Below are 15071 nucleotides of genomic sequence, written 5' to 3'. Positions count from 1 at the left end.
CTGCCCTGCGCCCGCTACCCGGAGGAGTTGCCGGGCCTGCCCTGCGCTCACTATCCAGAAGAACATATGGTGCTGGACCCCCCAGAGGACAACACCCTGACCCAGGTACTGCCCTTGGGGGAGTCTGGAAGTAGCCCAGGGGCAGCCGACCCTAGTCTGGCTGCAACACTGCCAGAGCCCATGTCAGTGTGTTGCAGCCAGGATCCCCACTGACTATGCAGCGGGCCTTCTGCCGCTGCTAGGGCCCTAGGCTGGGACGCAGTGGAGTGGGAGTGCCTGCGTCCCCCCTGCCACCCAACTGGTGGGTGGCAGTCTCCCCCTCTCCCAGGTCTGAGGAGGGTTGGGCCTATTGCTATTGTTTGTACTGCTACTGCTCAGCCCTGCTTGAGGGCCTGAGCTCCTAACTCAGCATTGTTGCCCCGCCCTGACCTAGGACCTGGGCTTACTATTAATTTGTACTGTTGTTGCTCAGCCCTGACTGCGGGCCTGAGCCCTGACCCATTGTTCCCTGCCCTGACCCAGGGCCTGGGCTCCCTACTGTTCATACTGTTGTTGCTCAGCCCTGCCTGAGGGCCTGAGCTCTGATTCTGCATTGCCCCGCCCTGATCTAGGGCCTGGACTTGACACTATTTGTACTGTTGTTGCTCAGCCCTGCCTGAGGGTCTGAGCCCGTGACTCATTGTTGCCCGCCCTGATCCGGGCCTGGGCTTACCTTGTTTATTTCAGTTACCGCAAGGGCTGCCGAGGAAGACCCCCGCGGACAGACTAATTCCCCGAACAATAACTGTATGTAGTGAGCTGGTGTGGCTCCCCGTCACCCCGGAGAGGGTCAAGCCCCTGTTAACCCTTGTACAGGGATGATCCCTTTTAGCCAAGTGCAAACAGCCCAGCATGAATGGGGTCCTTTTACTGTTCCCTTACAAAAATTCCCCTATTTCAACCAGGTGACCATGAACACTATTGCTTTTAAACCCTGTACTGTAGTTACAAATGTGCACTCACCAGAGGTGCCCTCTCCGGATTCAGGGTCGGGGATCCTGCCTTGGGAGGGTATTGGCTCCAGGGTGATGAAAAGTTCCTGGCTGCCGGGGAGAACGGATTCACCGCTTGCCTGCTGCGCATTCTTCTCCTCCTCCTCCTCTTCCTCATCCACAAAATCCTCCTCTGTGTTCCGTGAGATTCCCCCCTTGCAGGTGTCCATGGACAGTTGTGGGATAGTGATACGGTCCCCCCCTAGAATGGCATGCAGCTAGTTCATAGAAGCGACATGTGTGGGGCTCTGACTCGGAGCGACTGTTTGCCTCCTTTGTCTTTTGATAGGCTTGCCTGAGCTCCTTAACTTTCATGCGGCACTGCTGTGTGTCCCTGGTGTAGCTTCTGTCCAACATGCTCTCTGAGATTTTGGCAAATATATTTGCATTTCTTCTTTTGGATCCGAGTTCTGCCTGCACAGATTCTTCTCCTCATACAGCAGTCAGATCCAGTGTCTCCCTTTCGGTTCATGCTGGAGCTCGTTTGCAATTCTGGGACTGTATGGCCACCTGTGCTGCTGAGCTCACCACGCTGACCAAACAGGAAATGAAATTCAAAAGTTCCCAGGGCTTTTCCTGTGTACCTGGCTAGTGCATCGGAGTTCCAAGTGCTGTCCAGAGCGGTCACAATGGAGCACTCTGTGATAGCTCCCGGAGGCCAATACCATTGATTTGCGTCCGTACTACCCCAAATTCGACCCAGCAAGGTCGATTTTAGCGCTACTCCCCTTGCCGGGGAGGAGTACAGAAGTCGGTTGTAAGAGCCCTTTAGGTCGACGGAATGGGGTTGGTTGTGTGGACACAGTCCTTTATAAATCGACCTAACGCAGCTAAATTTGACCTAACCCCGTAGTGTAGACCAGGCCATAGAAAAAAATGGAGGCAGGAAGCAGTATTTCAAAAACTAGAGTGGTTGCTGTGGCATAAAATAATTGCAAGTTGCCTAGACTAGCCTGGAATTCAGAGATTTCTCCACTGTATTAAAAATGTATATTCAAAAAGCTTTGTAACCAAACCTAGCAATCCTCATGCTGTGGGTCTAATTTTCCCAGCAGGGGGAGATTGCTTGGAAGAGGATAAGTTGTTTATAATTTATGTAGGATAAAGGATAATTATTTAGATATGCTGTGTATAACAGGGAGCCTTGCCCATTAGTAGGGCCCTACCAAATTCACGGCCGTGAAAAATGCATTATGGACCATGAAATCTGGTCTCCCCCTGTGAAATCTGGTCTTTTGTGTGCTTTTACCCTATAGTATACAGATTTCACAGGGGAGACCAGCATTTCTCAAATTGGGGTTTCATGGCCCGACAGGAAAATACAGTCGGGTAGCAAGGTTATTTTAGGGTGGTTGCGTTATTGCCATCCTTAAGTCTATGCTGCCTTCAGAGCTGGGTGGCTGGAGAGCAGCAGCTGTTCGCTGGGCACCCAGCTCTGAAAGCAGTATCCCAGCAGCAGTGCAGAAGTAAGGGTAGCAATACCACACCATCCCACCCTTACTTCTGTGCTCTCCAGCTGCCCAGCTCTGAAGGCAGTGCCGCCACCAGCAGCAGCACAGAAGTAAGGGTAGCAGTACTGCAACCCACCCAGCACACAATAACCTTGCGATTCTGCCCCTCCCCCCAACTCCTTTTTGGGTCAGGAAGACCCCTACAATTACAACACTGTGACATTTCAGATTTAAATAGCTGAAATAATGTAATTTACTATTTCTTAAATCCTATGCCCGTGAAATTGACCAAAATGGACCATGAATTTGATAGGGCCCTACCCATTAGCTTCTCAGAAACAGTTTAGAACTAGCTTATTCTTTATACCAGTTCCTAACAGATATAGATGATAAGCAATATTCTATTTAAGTACACACTTACCCAGCGATGTGTACCAGCCATTGTCTGAGTATTACCTTATTCTGCTAGTAGTACTACTGAAATCAACAGTGTGAGCAAAGATGGCAGAATCTGGTTCATTATGATTAACATAAACAGAAGAAGAGACTTGAAAATCAAAAACAAAACGGCCATGGATAAAAATTTTTGTATTCTATTATTTGTTTCAGAAAGGGAAATGTGCATTCTAAAGTGTGAAATATATGTATTGGGAGATGAGGGAAATCTTGTGCTTCAAAAATTATCTGCTGTTAGTAATTTGTATGTTTATTTGCACTGTAGGTAGCTGACCAGCAGGCAGCCATGTTTGGAGAATGCTGCTTTCATGCAGGAGATGTTAAACTTACCATGGGAACGGGTATCTTTTGGGATGTTAACACTGGGAACCATATTCATACACCTAGTGCAGGTAAGTTTTGTCATTTAAAAATGTTTTATGGTTTTTGACCTGTTTTTTAAAAGTGACTGCAAAAGAGATAAAAGTAGGTTTTGTGTCCGTTTTTTGCTGCTTTTGGATGTATAAATAAGGCGTTTTCTTCTTCGAGTAGTGTCCCTACGGGTGCTCCACTCTAGGTGTCCTTGCGCCCCCTGCACCTTCAGTTGGAGATTTCTCATAGCAGTGTCTGTTCAGCCCACACATGCATGTTACTTAGTCTTGTGCCCCATGCTGTTGCTATATAGCACTGCATGGCTGATTATCCTCAGTTCCTTCTGAGCCACCCCAGCTTGAGATGGAGCCTTAGCTAGTTGTCCAAGTTGAGTTTTGCCCCAACTGTGTTCTCTTAGCTTTTGTAGTTACTTTATTATAGTAGTTAGTACTTAGTAATAGTTGTATTAGTTGATTTTTTGGCCATGGATATTCCCACTGCATCCCTTGTCTTGGGGAAACATATATTTCCCAAAAGTGCAACTTCTGTCTGGCATTAAAATCTAGAGACAGAAAGAACAGGGAAATAAAATTTCAACTCCTTACAATGGAGAGCTTGCGTCCAGGCTCTGATGCAGGCCAGGAGCGCCCCCCTATATACCAGTCTCTGAGTAAGTCAGCTGCCTCTTCTGTCTCTGAGCCACACTCCTCAAGGGCATCTAAGGGGAAGATCAAGATTCCTTTCAAGTCTTCCAAAGACAGTACCCTGAGTTCTCCAGGTAGGGAGTATACCTCAAAGAAGTCTAAGTCATCAGCTCCCATTGGTCTCCAACATGGTACCCACAAGGCTGCTGGTTCCTCAGCTACCGAGAGCTCTGCTAAGCGTATAGACCCTAAAATATCAGGCTCTGAGAGACAGTCGGTACCCACAGGAGACCATGGCATCAAGAAGAGCTCTAAAGTGGTACTGAAAAAGACAGCTTGAGATCTGTCCGGATTCCCCCCCGGAGTGTTTGAAACTCGGGGTACCGTCAACTCCTTTGGCTACTGTTACTTTAGCTCATGCCCAGAACATGGTACTGACAGATCTCTGGACTCACCTGTCTGGTACATATGGTGGTACTTTGCACTTCTCCAGTACCAAGAGCCTCCAGTTCTTCGAGGAATGTCCCTGTGGGTGCTCCACTTTAGGTGTCTTGGCTCGGCCAACAGGGGCACTGTTCTACAAATCTCTGATTAAAAGTGCAGGGCGCCAAGACACCTAAAGTAGAGCACCCACAGGGTCAACCATCTCAAAGAACCTCAGTTACTGCACAAGGTGAGTAATCTTCTCTATCTCCAAACACCCATACAATACTGATGGTGGTACCTCAAGCTCCTTCTGCTGTCCCACCATTACCGAATAACTTAGAGGAGGAGGATTCTGATGAAGATTTTCCCTCAGCCTTCCAAATATCTTTGCAAGGGTCTCCACTCCACCCCATGAAGGTTCTGTTCCTGAGGAACCTGAACTCATTTGTGACAGACATCCACAGCCACCATTCTGCTGGGGCAAGCACTCATGGATTCCACCACCCATGCCATATGCACCTTCCCCTTGGACATATTGGGTGGCTTATTGCAATCAATTCTCTGGGGCCTCAAAGTCTGCTGTTCATAGAGATAGACAACCCTTCTCATCCTCCCTTTCCAGGAGACTAGAGCCTCAGGAAGAGACCTTTGAGGAGCAGGAGGCCAGGGCTGATCAGGTTTCTCCAGTTGCAAACATCTCTTCATCCCCAGATGAAATTGTCATGCCACATACACCATCCCTAGCTGATAATTTTAAGCAGTTTTAGGATCTCATCAAGAAGGTTGAAGATTCGTTACAGATCCCCCTTGTGGAGATTAAAGAACTGCATGATAAGCTGCTCAATATTCTCCATACAGACTCCTTTGCCCACGTTGCCCTGTCAGTCAACAAGGCACTCCTGGATCCTGAAATCTGGCATACTCTGGCCTGAATTCCTCCCACGTGCAGGAGGGCAGACAAAAAATATGATGATCTTTCTAAGGAGTCAGAATTTTTATTTTCTCACCCATCTCTTAACTCCTTGGAGGTTGAGGGGGTTAATAAACATGGAAAGCAGCACCACGCTAAATCTATGACTTTTTATAAAAATCATAAGCATCGCAACCTCCTTGGTAGAAAATCTTATTCTTTAATTACTTTACAGTTTAGAATCTCCAACTACCTCAGGCCTTAATGACGAAGTACAAATTATATCAAGCTGAACTCCTTTAGTGAACATTTGCCGACAACACAGAGAGCAGTTCCAGGCAATTATTGCAGAAGGCCAACTCCTCGCCAGGACATCTCTCTGGCTTCTTTCGATGCTACTGATACTGCCACTCATTCGATTTCTACGGCAGTAGGTGTAAGGAGAACTTCAGCTCTCAGGATTCCCAAAGGAGGTCCAGAGTAGGATAGAAGACCTCCCTTTTGATGGCACTAAGTTGTTTGCTGACAACACAGATGAATCTCTGCATACATTTAAAAGATTCCGGGGCTATTTTACAATCTCTGGGAATCTACAAACCAGCCCAGAAGAAAGAATTCAGTAGGTCCCAGACAGCGCAGAGATCCCATCCCACCCAGTTCCAGAGCTCATAGAGGCTGTATGAACCTCATCCCAAGAGGCAGAAGTTCCAGAGGAGGAAACCACCCTCCTCCCAGCCTTCAGCTTCACAACCTGCCACATCAAAGCATCAATTTTGATAGGATGGTGGAGGTCCTGAGCTGCCATCCCCTTTTTTACCAGCTGCAATGTTTCACCTGCTTTTCTCCCTTCGGCATCTGCCTTTACCACTTCCAGTAGGCTTGGAAGTCCATTGCTATGGACAAGTGGGTTTTGGAGATCATTTCCACAGCGTATTGCATCCACTTCAATTCTCTTCCACTCACCAATCCCCTTCTCCATCTCTCTTCATGGACCCCTCCCATGAGAATCTGCTATGACAGGAAATAGATTCTCTTCTACACCTGGATGCTATAGAACCAGTCTCCACACAGCACAGATGGAAAGGGTTTTATTCTAGGTATTTTCTAATTTCAAAAAAGAGCAGCAGTTGGAGACCCATCCTAGATTTAAGACTACTCAACCCCTTTGTGAATGCACAAAAATTCAAGATGGTGACGCTTGTAATGATAATCCCATCTCTGGACCAAGGGGGTTGGTTCTCGGTCCTCGACCCTTCAAGACATGTATTTCCACATTGCGATCCACGCATCTTACAAACTTTAGAGTAGTCCAGGACCATTTTCAGTACAGGGTGCTCCCTTTTGGCCTATCATCTGCCCCCGACTGTCTTTTCAACGTCATGTCGATAGTAGCTAAGTACCATCACAGGAATGGAATTCTAGTGTTCCCTTTCCTAGATGATTGGTGTCTGAAAGGACACTTGTTGGAAGTGACTTTGCAGGCAACATACGAGGCCTTGGAGCTCTTCCTTAAGCTGGGCTTTCAACCGAATATTCAGAAGTCCACCTTGAGTCCTGTGCAAAAGCTGGAATTCATAGGAGCTTATCTCAGCTCACTAGTAGTGAGCACCTTCCTCCCAATGCACAGGTTTATGTCCCTATCTAGTCTAGTCAATACGATTCAATTCAGCCCTCAAACCCCGGTCAGGAACTGTCTTCAGCTATATGGCAGCTGGCACTTTTATTATAGATCATGTACGACTGTGCATGCAGTGCCTTCAAGGGTGACTCAGTACAGTTTATTCACCAGGCAGTTTAAACATGCTGCTTTCCATACCCATTTCTGTAAAGGAATCTCTCAATTGGTGGAAGATGTGTGCTGGCGTCCCCTTCATCCGCCCTCCCACAATGGTTGTCATAACGATATATGCTTCCCTGTTGGGATGGGGAGCTCATCTAGACACCCACATAGCTCAGGGCTGGTGGAGGCCTCGAGAAACCACTCTTCACATCAACCTCCTGGAACTCAGAGCAGTCAGATAAGCCTGTTTCCAATTTCTGCCACTAATCAGAGGCAAACACAAAGATCATTATGGACAACATGCCATACATGTTTTATATAAACCAGCAAGGGGAAGCAAGATCACCCTTCCTCTGTGCCAAGGCTATAAACTTTGGAATTGGAGTATATGCAATCAGTTTGTCATCACAGCAACTTACCATCCAGGGGTTCAGAATGTGATCATGGACATACTCAGCGGACACTTGTCTCGAGACCATGAGTGGGCGATAGATTCCGCCATACTTCACCATATATTCTGACAATGGAGCACTCCTCAGACCTTTTGGTGATAAATAGGAAATGCACCTACTTTTGCCCCAGAGCAGGGCTGTGTCACTGCTCCTTGGGGTTGCCTTTAACTTCCAGTGGTTACTGGGTCTTATCTAGGCATTCCCCCCAATTCCTCTGATATTCAAAGTTCTACTCAAAATAAAAAAGGACAGGGCCAGAGTTATTCTGATTGTTCCGACATGGCCCAGACAAACATGGTTTCCTTACCTGATGCAGCTGACTGTGTTCTCACTGATCATTCTCCACCGCTCTCCATCTCCTCTCCCAGGAGAGTGGGAAGATCCTTCACCCCAGTCTCAGAATCCTTCACCTCAAAGTATGGCTGGTCAGTGGTTCACGGGCATGGAAATGGCCTGTTGGTAGCAAGTAAAAAGAGCAGAAAACAGTCTACACACTGCACTTACTTACAAAAATGCACAAGATTTGTCTGCTGGTGTGAGCTTTGCATCAGCAAGTTCATCGCTGCCAGACATACTGGACTACGTTCTAGAACTAAAGAGCTTGGGGTTTTCGCTGAGTTCCATTAGAGTTCAATAGGCAGCCACCACAATCTTACATTCTCCAATAGAATGTTACAGTAGAACCTCAGAGTTACGGACACCTCAGGAACGGAGGTTGTCCGTAACTCTGAATAAAACACAGCTCTGGCTCCAGCAGTTCACGTTCTGGGTCAGGTTCCAGAGGCAGCTAGGCAGCTTCCTTGCAGGCAGCTTCTTTTAGGGCAAGCTTGTTTCCACCCCCGACTGGGGGGGAGGGTGTGCAGCGTGTGTGTGTGTGTGTGTGTGTGTGTGAGAGAGAGAGAGAAAACAGCACCTCCCCTCTCTGGCCGGGAGAGGCGGGATGTAAACAGCACCCAAGGCTTACAGGAACTCAGCACAGACCCCAATGCTGCTCCTGCTCCAGCTGCCTTGGGCTGGCAGTGGGGCTCACAGCTTTGCCTGCAAATCTCAGTGTCTTCAACTCCTAGCTGTAAGTGGGTGCCCCACGCGTGGGGGTGGGGGTAGGGATAGGGATATGGTTGGGGTAGGGACAGGCAGCCCACATGTGCCTACCTTTAAGATGCAATACAGGCACACTACAGTATTTGCCTTTTTTTTGGTCTCTGATGCTGCCTTATTAGTTACTTCCGGTTTCACATGGTGTCCGGTTGACCGGTCGGTCCGTAACTCTGGTGTTTGTATCTTTGAGGTTCTACGGTACTCTGTATTTGACCAACATTGGTGAGGTTCCTCAAAGGCCTAGGCAACTTTTTCTGCCTGTTAAACACCCTATTCCAGTTTGGGACCTCAATTTGGTTCTTAAATGCCTTACAAGACCACCTTTGAACCTATGGCTGCCTTCTCACTCCTCCATTTATTGATGAAAATGGCATTTCTGGTTGCCATCACATTGGCTCGATGAAAGGGGGAAACAGAAGCTCTTATGGCAATACCTCCTATTCACAATATTTTTCAGAGGAAAGGTCATATTATGACTACACCCCAAGTTTTTGCCAAAAGTACCTTCTCATTTCCATATTAATCAGCCCATTCCCCTCCCCATCTTGCATCCTAAACCTCACTGGGATAAGGGAAAAGCGTTCCATGTGATTGATGTCAGGGGAGTCCTGGCCTTCTACTTGATAGGACTAAATCTTTCAGGAAGACTTCCAGATTTTGTCTCAATCACAGACAGAACAAAAGGAGATGCAATCTCTAATCTCAAAGCACCTGCTGACATACGAGCTCACTCTACAAGATTTATTTCTACCTCAACAGCATTTCTTAAGAACATTCCTATCACTGGAATATGTAAAGCCGAAACGTGTGCTTGTATGCATGCATTCGTTGAACACTATACAATAATTCATGATTCTGCTTCTGAGAATGTATTCGGTTCAGCTGTACTTTCTGCCATACTGAACTAGACTCCAAAGCCCCCTCCTCCTTAAAGGAGAGCTGCTTGATAGTCACCTAGAATGGACCATCCACAGGGACTCGAAGAAGAAGAAGAAATTGTTGCCCTGTGCAGTAACTGTATTCTACTACCAACCCTCCTTCCCCTCTGCTTCGGAGTTCCTTGTTATGGGGCTTCGCAGTAGAGAAGGAACTCAGGACAGTTATCCATCACGCACAATGCTATATAGCAATGACATGGGGCATGAGACTGAGTAACACGTGTGCGTGGTCTGAATGGACACTGCTATGAGACATCTCCGATCAAAAGCGCAAGAGGGCACAAGCACACTTAGAGTTGAGCACCCTTAGGGACACATCTCGAAGGACCACAGTTAGTTCATAGGGTGAGTAACCATTTCTTCAGTACAGAACATGTGAGGGGCTTTAATTAAAAAATCAGATCTTCTCTACCCTGGAATACACTCTGGACATCTGATGAGCTAGTAAATTTGACATCACTGATACTAAGGAGATGACATTTGAGGTAGGATTTTCAAAGGCATCTGAGGGAGCAAGGGCCTAACTTCCATTGAATTTTAGTTGAATTTCAATAGGAGTGTCATGGGCTGTTTACCTCACACATGCTGTGAAAGGGTTAATATGGGCCAGAGAGGCCAGTTAACCTTCCTGCTTGCACCTGAAGGGTGGGTCAAGACTAATTAGAAATAAAGTCCAGCTTGGGAAGAGGAGGGCTTGTTTCCATAAAACAATGAGTGAGCCCAGTTGGTGGAAGGAAACCCGGAGGAGAGGAGCTGGGGAATTCCCTCTCTCTGAGAAGCAGCCTGAAGGATAACTGAGAAGGAAAAGAGAAGAAGACGAAACAAGCTTCTCCAGGGATGAGTTGGTGGCCAATTTGGAGTTTCCCTGAACATGGGGCCAGCCCCTGGATTGTGGAGTGGATTGAGGCACAGAAGGACAGTAGCCTAAAGCAGTGGAAGCATGCATGCTTTAAGGTGGCTGCCAACTGAGCCGAGCTGGGCTGCAGGTTTGCTTTTTGTATACATTACTTTAGGACTTTGGTAAAGGACTCTGGCACCAGAAAGGACAGGACTCTGTCTGATCAGTGGGCTAGGACACCGTTACGGCTAGAGTAGGCCAAAGGACAGTGGGGGGGGGAAACTAAGGCACAGCTACCAGAATGTGACATCTGGCCGCAAGGGGTTGTGTTGAGTCTGCAACCAGCCACAGGCAGTTGTCACCTAACTTCCTCAGCTCCTTTGAAAATTCCAGATTAATTGTGATGGGATGTAATTTATAATCAAACTTTAAAGAAGAAAGCATAGGTATCGACTGGCACAGAGGGAGAGTGTGGAAGGTAAAGCTGGTCTGTTTATGCGTTCACTCCCATCTCCTAAGAAACAGTTCAAGTGGATGGAATGGAATATGGAGTGCAGATGTAGTAATAACTTCACAGAAATATTTTCAGGAACAATCTACATGACTAATGGGGTGTGTGTGTGTGTGTGTGTGTGTGTGTGTGTATATATATATAGAGAGAGAGAGAGAGAGAGAGAGAGTAAAATAAGTATCTGGAGATATAGAGTACTTGAATCTGTGAGATCTTAAGATAATGTTTTGGAATCCATTGGCCAAATATATCAGATTCTTCACCCTTCCGTTTAAGAATAAATGTTGTACCCTACTGTTTTAATCTTGTTTCATGTATTAATCCTTTTGCATCCAAAGAAATATGCAGTGATTTGTTATACTACCTCAGAATAAGGGTCCCCACATTTTTGAAGCTTCCCCTTCCAGCTCAACAAATGTTTTGCAGTCCACTTGTCCAACACCGCTAACAGTAACCACAGAGCGGTGAAATTAACCATAGCACCAGTTACTAAAAGCAAAAAGTTAAAATTTTGGACTTTATCAATCTTCTCATTTTAGTTATAGATGTGTCAGTCTTGCCTCCAAAAGAAGCTGAATTAGGGGAATAGAGGCCTAAGACATTGCTGATCAAAGATGATTGAGTGTGCTTAATTTTTATTGTAACCACCAAAGAGAAGCCTGACTAGCAGAGATAAAAAGATGAAAATGAGACTGATGAAGTTTCTAAACTAATGCTTGTATATTCCTCCTTCAGTGAAAGTCAGTTACAGAGGCTTGTTATAGAAGAGGTCTCTCAGTTTAACTTGCAGTGCTGAGTCCACAGCATATTGGATGGAGGGATTGATGATCCCTGTTGTGAGTCATCAAGAAATATTTCCTAAACTGGGTTTGAAATTAATATCTCAGATGCTGATTTATGAGTTTCTGGTGGTTCTCAACCTGCTAGTCCCTTCTCTTGATGAAGTCTGAAACAAAAAATAGTGACTCCCAAGTTTCCCCTTTGTATTCAGGAAGACCAGTTTCCAAATATTTTGATGAATGCTTCTACTTTGTTTATACTGTGCATGGACGGAACATTCATATTCTGTCCCCAGAGAGGAATTGTTCAGCTCAACTAAGCATCCAGAAATGTCAGCAAAATATGTTGTTTGCTATCTGCCATGAATTACTGAATCCATCAGCAAGGGGAGATTGTCGATAATTCTGAACCCCTGATCTTAATTTGAAAAGCTGAGTGGTGCTTTATTTCCTGAGAATTGCCTCACTTCAGTGTGAAATAGTTTCTGGTGAAAGAAGCATGTCATTACAGGAGGAATGCAAAAAGTAGAAAATTCACTGGATGATCATTGATGACGTTCACTACTTAACAGCTTCATGAAAGATCTGATGAAGATTTTCAGACACCTTCTTAACAGCAGGAGCTTGGCTATATGTGAAATAGTGAAATCATTAGGTGCAGAGTTTTGGATTTGTGTGATCAGGATGCAGTTGTCACTTGTTGTTGGATTGGCTGCTTTTGTGCAGATTATAATTCAGATTCATAGATTCTAGGACTGGAAGGGACCTTGAGAGGTCATCGAGTCCAGTCCCCTGCCCTCATGGCAGGACCAAATACTGTCTAGACCATCCCTGATAGACATTTATCTAACCTACTCTTAAATATCTCCAGAGATGGAGATTCCACAACCTCCCTAGGCAATTTATTCCAGTGTTTAACCACCCTGACAGTTAGGAACTTTTTCCTAATGTCCAACCTAAACCTCCCTTGCTGCAGTTTAAACCCATTGCTTCTTGTTCTATCCTTAGAGGCTAAGGTGAACAAGTTTTCTCCCTCCTCCTTATGACACCCTTTTAGATACCTGAAAACTGCTATCATGTCCCCTCTCAGTCTTCTCTTTTCCAAACTAAACAAACCCAATTCTTTCAGCCTTCCTTCATAGTTCATGTTCTCAAGACCTTTAATCATTCTTGTTGCTCTTCTCTGGACCCTCTCCAATTTCTCCACATCTTTCTTGAAATGCGGTGCCCAGAACTGGACACAATACTCCAGTTGAAGCCTAACCAGCGCAGAGTAGAGCGGAAGAATGACTTTTCGTGTCTTGCTCACAACACACCTGTTAATGCATCCCAGAATCATGTTTGCTTTTTTTGCAACAGCATCACACTGTTGACTCATATTTAGCTTGTGGTCCAGTATAACCCCTAGATCCCTTTCTGCTGTACTCCTTCCTAGACAGTCTCTTCCCATTCTGTATGTGTGAAACTGATTGTTCCTTCCTAAATGGAGCACTTTGTATTTGTCTTTGTTAAACTTCATCCTGTTTATCTCAGACCATTTCTCAAATTCGTCCAGATCATTTTGAATTATGACCCTATCCTCCAAAGCAGTTGCAATCCCTCCCAGTTTGGTATCATCTGCAAACTTAATAAGCGTACTTTCTATGCCAATATCTAAGTCGTTGATGAAGATATTGAACAGAGCCGGTCCCAAAACAGATCCCTGCGGGACCCCACTTGTTATACCTTTCCAGCAGGATTGGGAACCATTAGTAACTACTCTCTGAGTACGGTTATCCAGCCAGTTATGCACCCACCTTATAGTAGCCCTATCTAAGTTGTATTTGCCTAGTTTATTGATAAGAATATCATGCGAGACCATATCAAATGCCTTACTAAAGTCTAGGTATACCACATCCACCTGTTCTCCCTTATCCACAAGACTCGTTATCCTATCAAAGAAAGCTATCAGATTGGTTTGACATGATTTGTTCTTTACAAATCCATGCTGGCTATTCCCTATCACCTTACTACCTTCCAAGTGTTTGCAGATGATTTCCTTAATTACTTGCTCTATTATCTTCCCTGGCATAGAAGTTAAACTAATTGGTCTGTAGTTTCCTGGGTTGTTTTTATTTCCCTTTTTATAGATGGGCACTATATTTGCCCTTTTCCAGTCTTCTGGAATCTCTCCTGTCTCCCATGATTTTCCAAAGATAATAGCTAGAGGCTCAGATACCTCCTCTATTAGCTCCTTGAGTATTCTAGGATGCATTTTATCAGCCTGGTGACTTGCAGGCATCTAACTTTTCTAAGTGATTTTTAACTTGTTCTTTTTTTATTTTATCTTCTAAACCTATCCCCTTCCCATTAGCATTCACTATGTTAGGCATTCCTTCAGACTTCTCGGTGAAGACCGAAACAAAGAAGTCATTAAGCATCTCTGCCATTTCCAAGTTTCCTGTTACTGTTTCCCCCTTCTCACTGAGCAGTGGGCCTACCCTGTCCTTGGTCTTCCTCTTGCTTCTAATGTATTGATAAAAAGTCGTCTTGTTTCCCTTTATTCCTGTAGCTAGTTTGAGCGCATTTTGTGCCTTTGCCTTTCTAATCTTGCACCTGCATTCCTGTGTTGTTTGCCTATATTCATCCTTTGTAATCTGTCCTAGTTTCCATTTTTTATATGACTCCTTTTTATTTTTTAGATCATGCAAGATCTCGTGGTTAAGCTAAGGTGGTCTTTTGCCACATTTTCTATCTTTCCTACCCAGCCGAATAGCTTGCTTTTGGGCCCTTAATAGTGTCCCTTTGAAAAACTGCCAACTCTCCTCAGTTGTTTTCCCCCTCAGTCTTGATTCCCATGGGACCTTACCTATCCGCTCTCTGAGCTTACCAAAATCAGCCTTCCTGAAATCCATTGTCTCTATTTTGCTGTACTCCCTTCTACCCTTCCTTAGAATTGTGAACTCTATGATTTCATGATCACTTTCACCCAAGCTGCCTTCTACTTTCAAATTCTCAATGAGTTCCTCCCTATTTGTTAAAATCAAGTCTAGAACAGCTTCCCCCAGTAGCTTTTTCAACCTTCTGAAATAAAAAGTTGTCTGCAATGCAGTCCAAGAACTTATTGGATAGTCTGTGCCTCACTGTGTTATTTTCCTAACATATATCTGGATAGTTGAAGTCCCCCATCACCACCAAATCTTGGGCTTTGGATGATTTTGTTAGTTGTTTAAAAAAAGCCTCATCCACCTCTTCCACCTGGTTAGGTGGCCTGTAGTAGACTCCTAGCATGACATCACCCTTGTTTTTTACCCCTTTTAGCCTAACCCAGAGACTCTCAACACTTCCGTCTCCTATGTCCATCTCCACCTCAGTCCAAGTGTGTACATTTTTAATATATAAGGTAACACCTCCTCTCTTTTTCCCC

The 15071-nt window shown here is 45.3% G+C and overlaps 1 protein-coding gene across 1 annotated transcript in view; it reads left to right on the top strand.

Moving 5' to 3' along the window:
• The window catches only part of GK5 (glycerol kinase 5), an 88779-nt gene that overhangs the window by 40458 nt on the left and 33250 nt on the right, over positions 1 to 15071 (top strand). The window contains exon 10 of the mRNA XM_024211040.3: positions 3204 to 3330. Coding sequence (XP_024066808.2) covers positions 3204 to 3330 — 127 coding nt within the window. The remainder of the gene's footprint in view (positions 1 to 3203; positions 3331 to 15071) is intronic.

Source organism: Terrapene carolina, unplaced genomic scaffold (genome assembly GCF_002925995.2).
Source record: "Terrapene carolina triunguis isolate 2854851 unplaced genomic scaffold, T_m_triunguis-2.0 Scaffold88, whole genome shotgun sequence".
In the NCBI taxonomy this organism is placed as follows: Eukaryota; Metazoa; Chordata; order Testudines; family Emydidae; genus Terrapene; species Terrapene triunguis.
The sequence above is the reverse complement of the archived record's forward strand: the minus strand, read 5'-3'. Positions and strand labels throughout refer to the sequence as shown.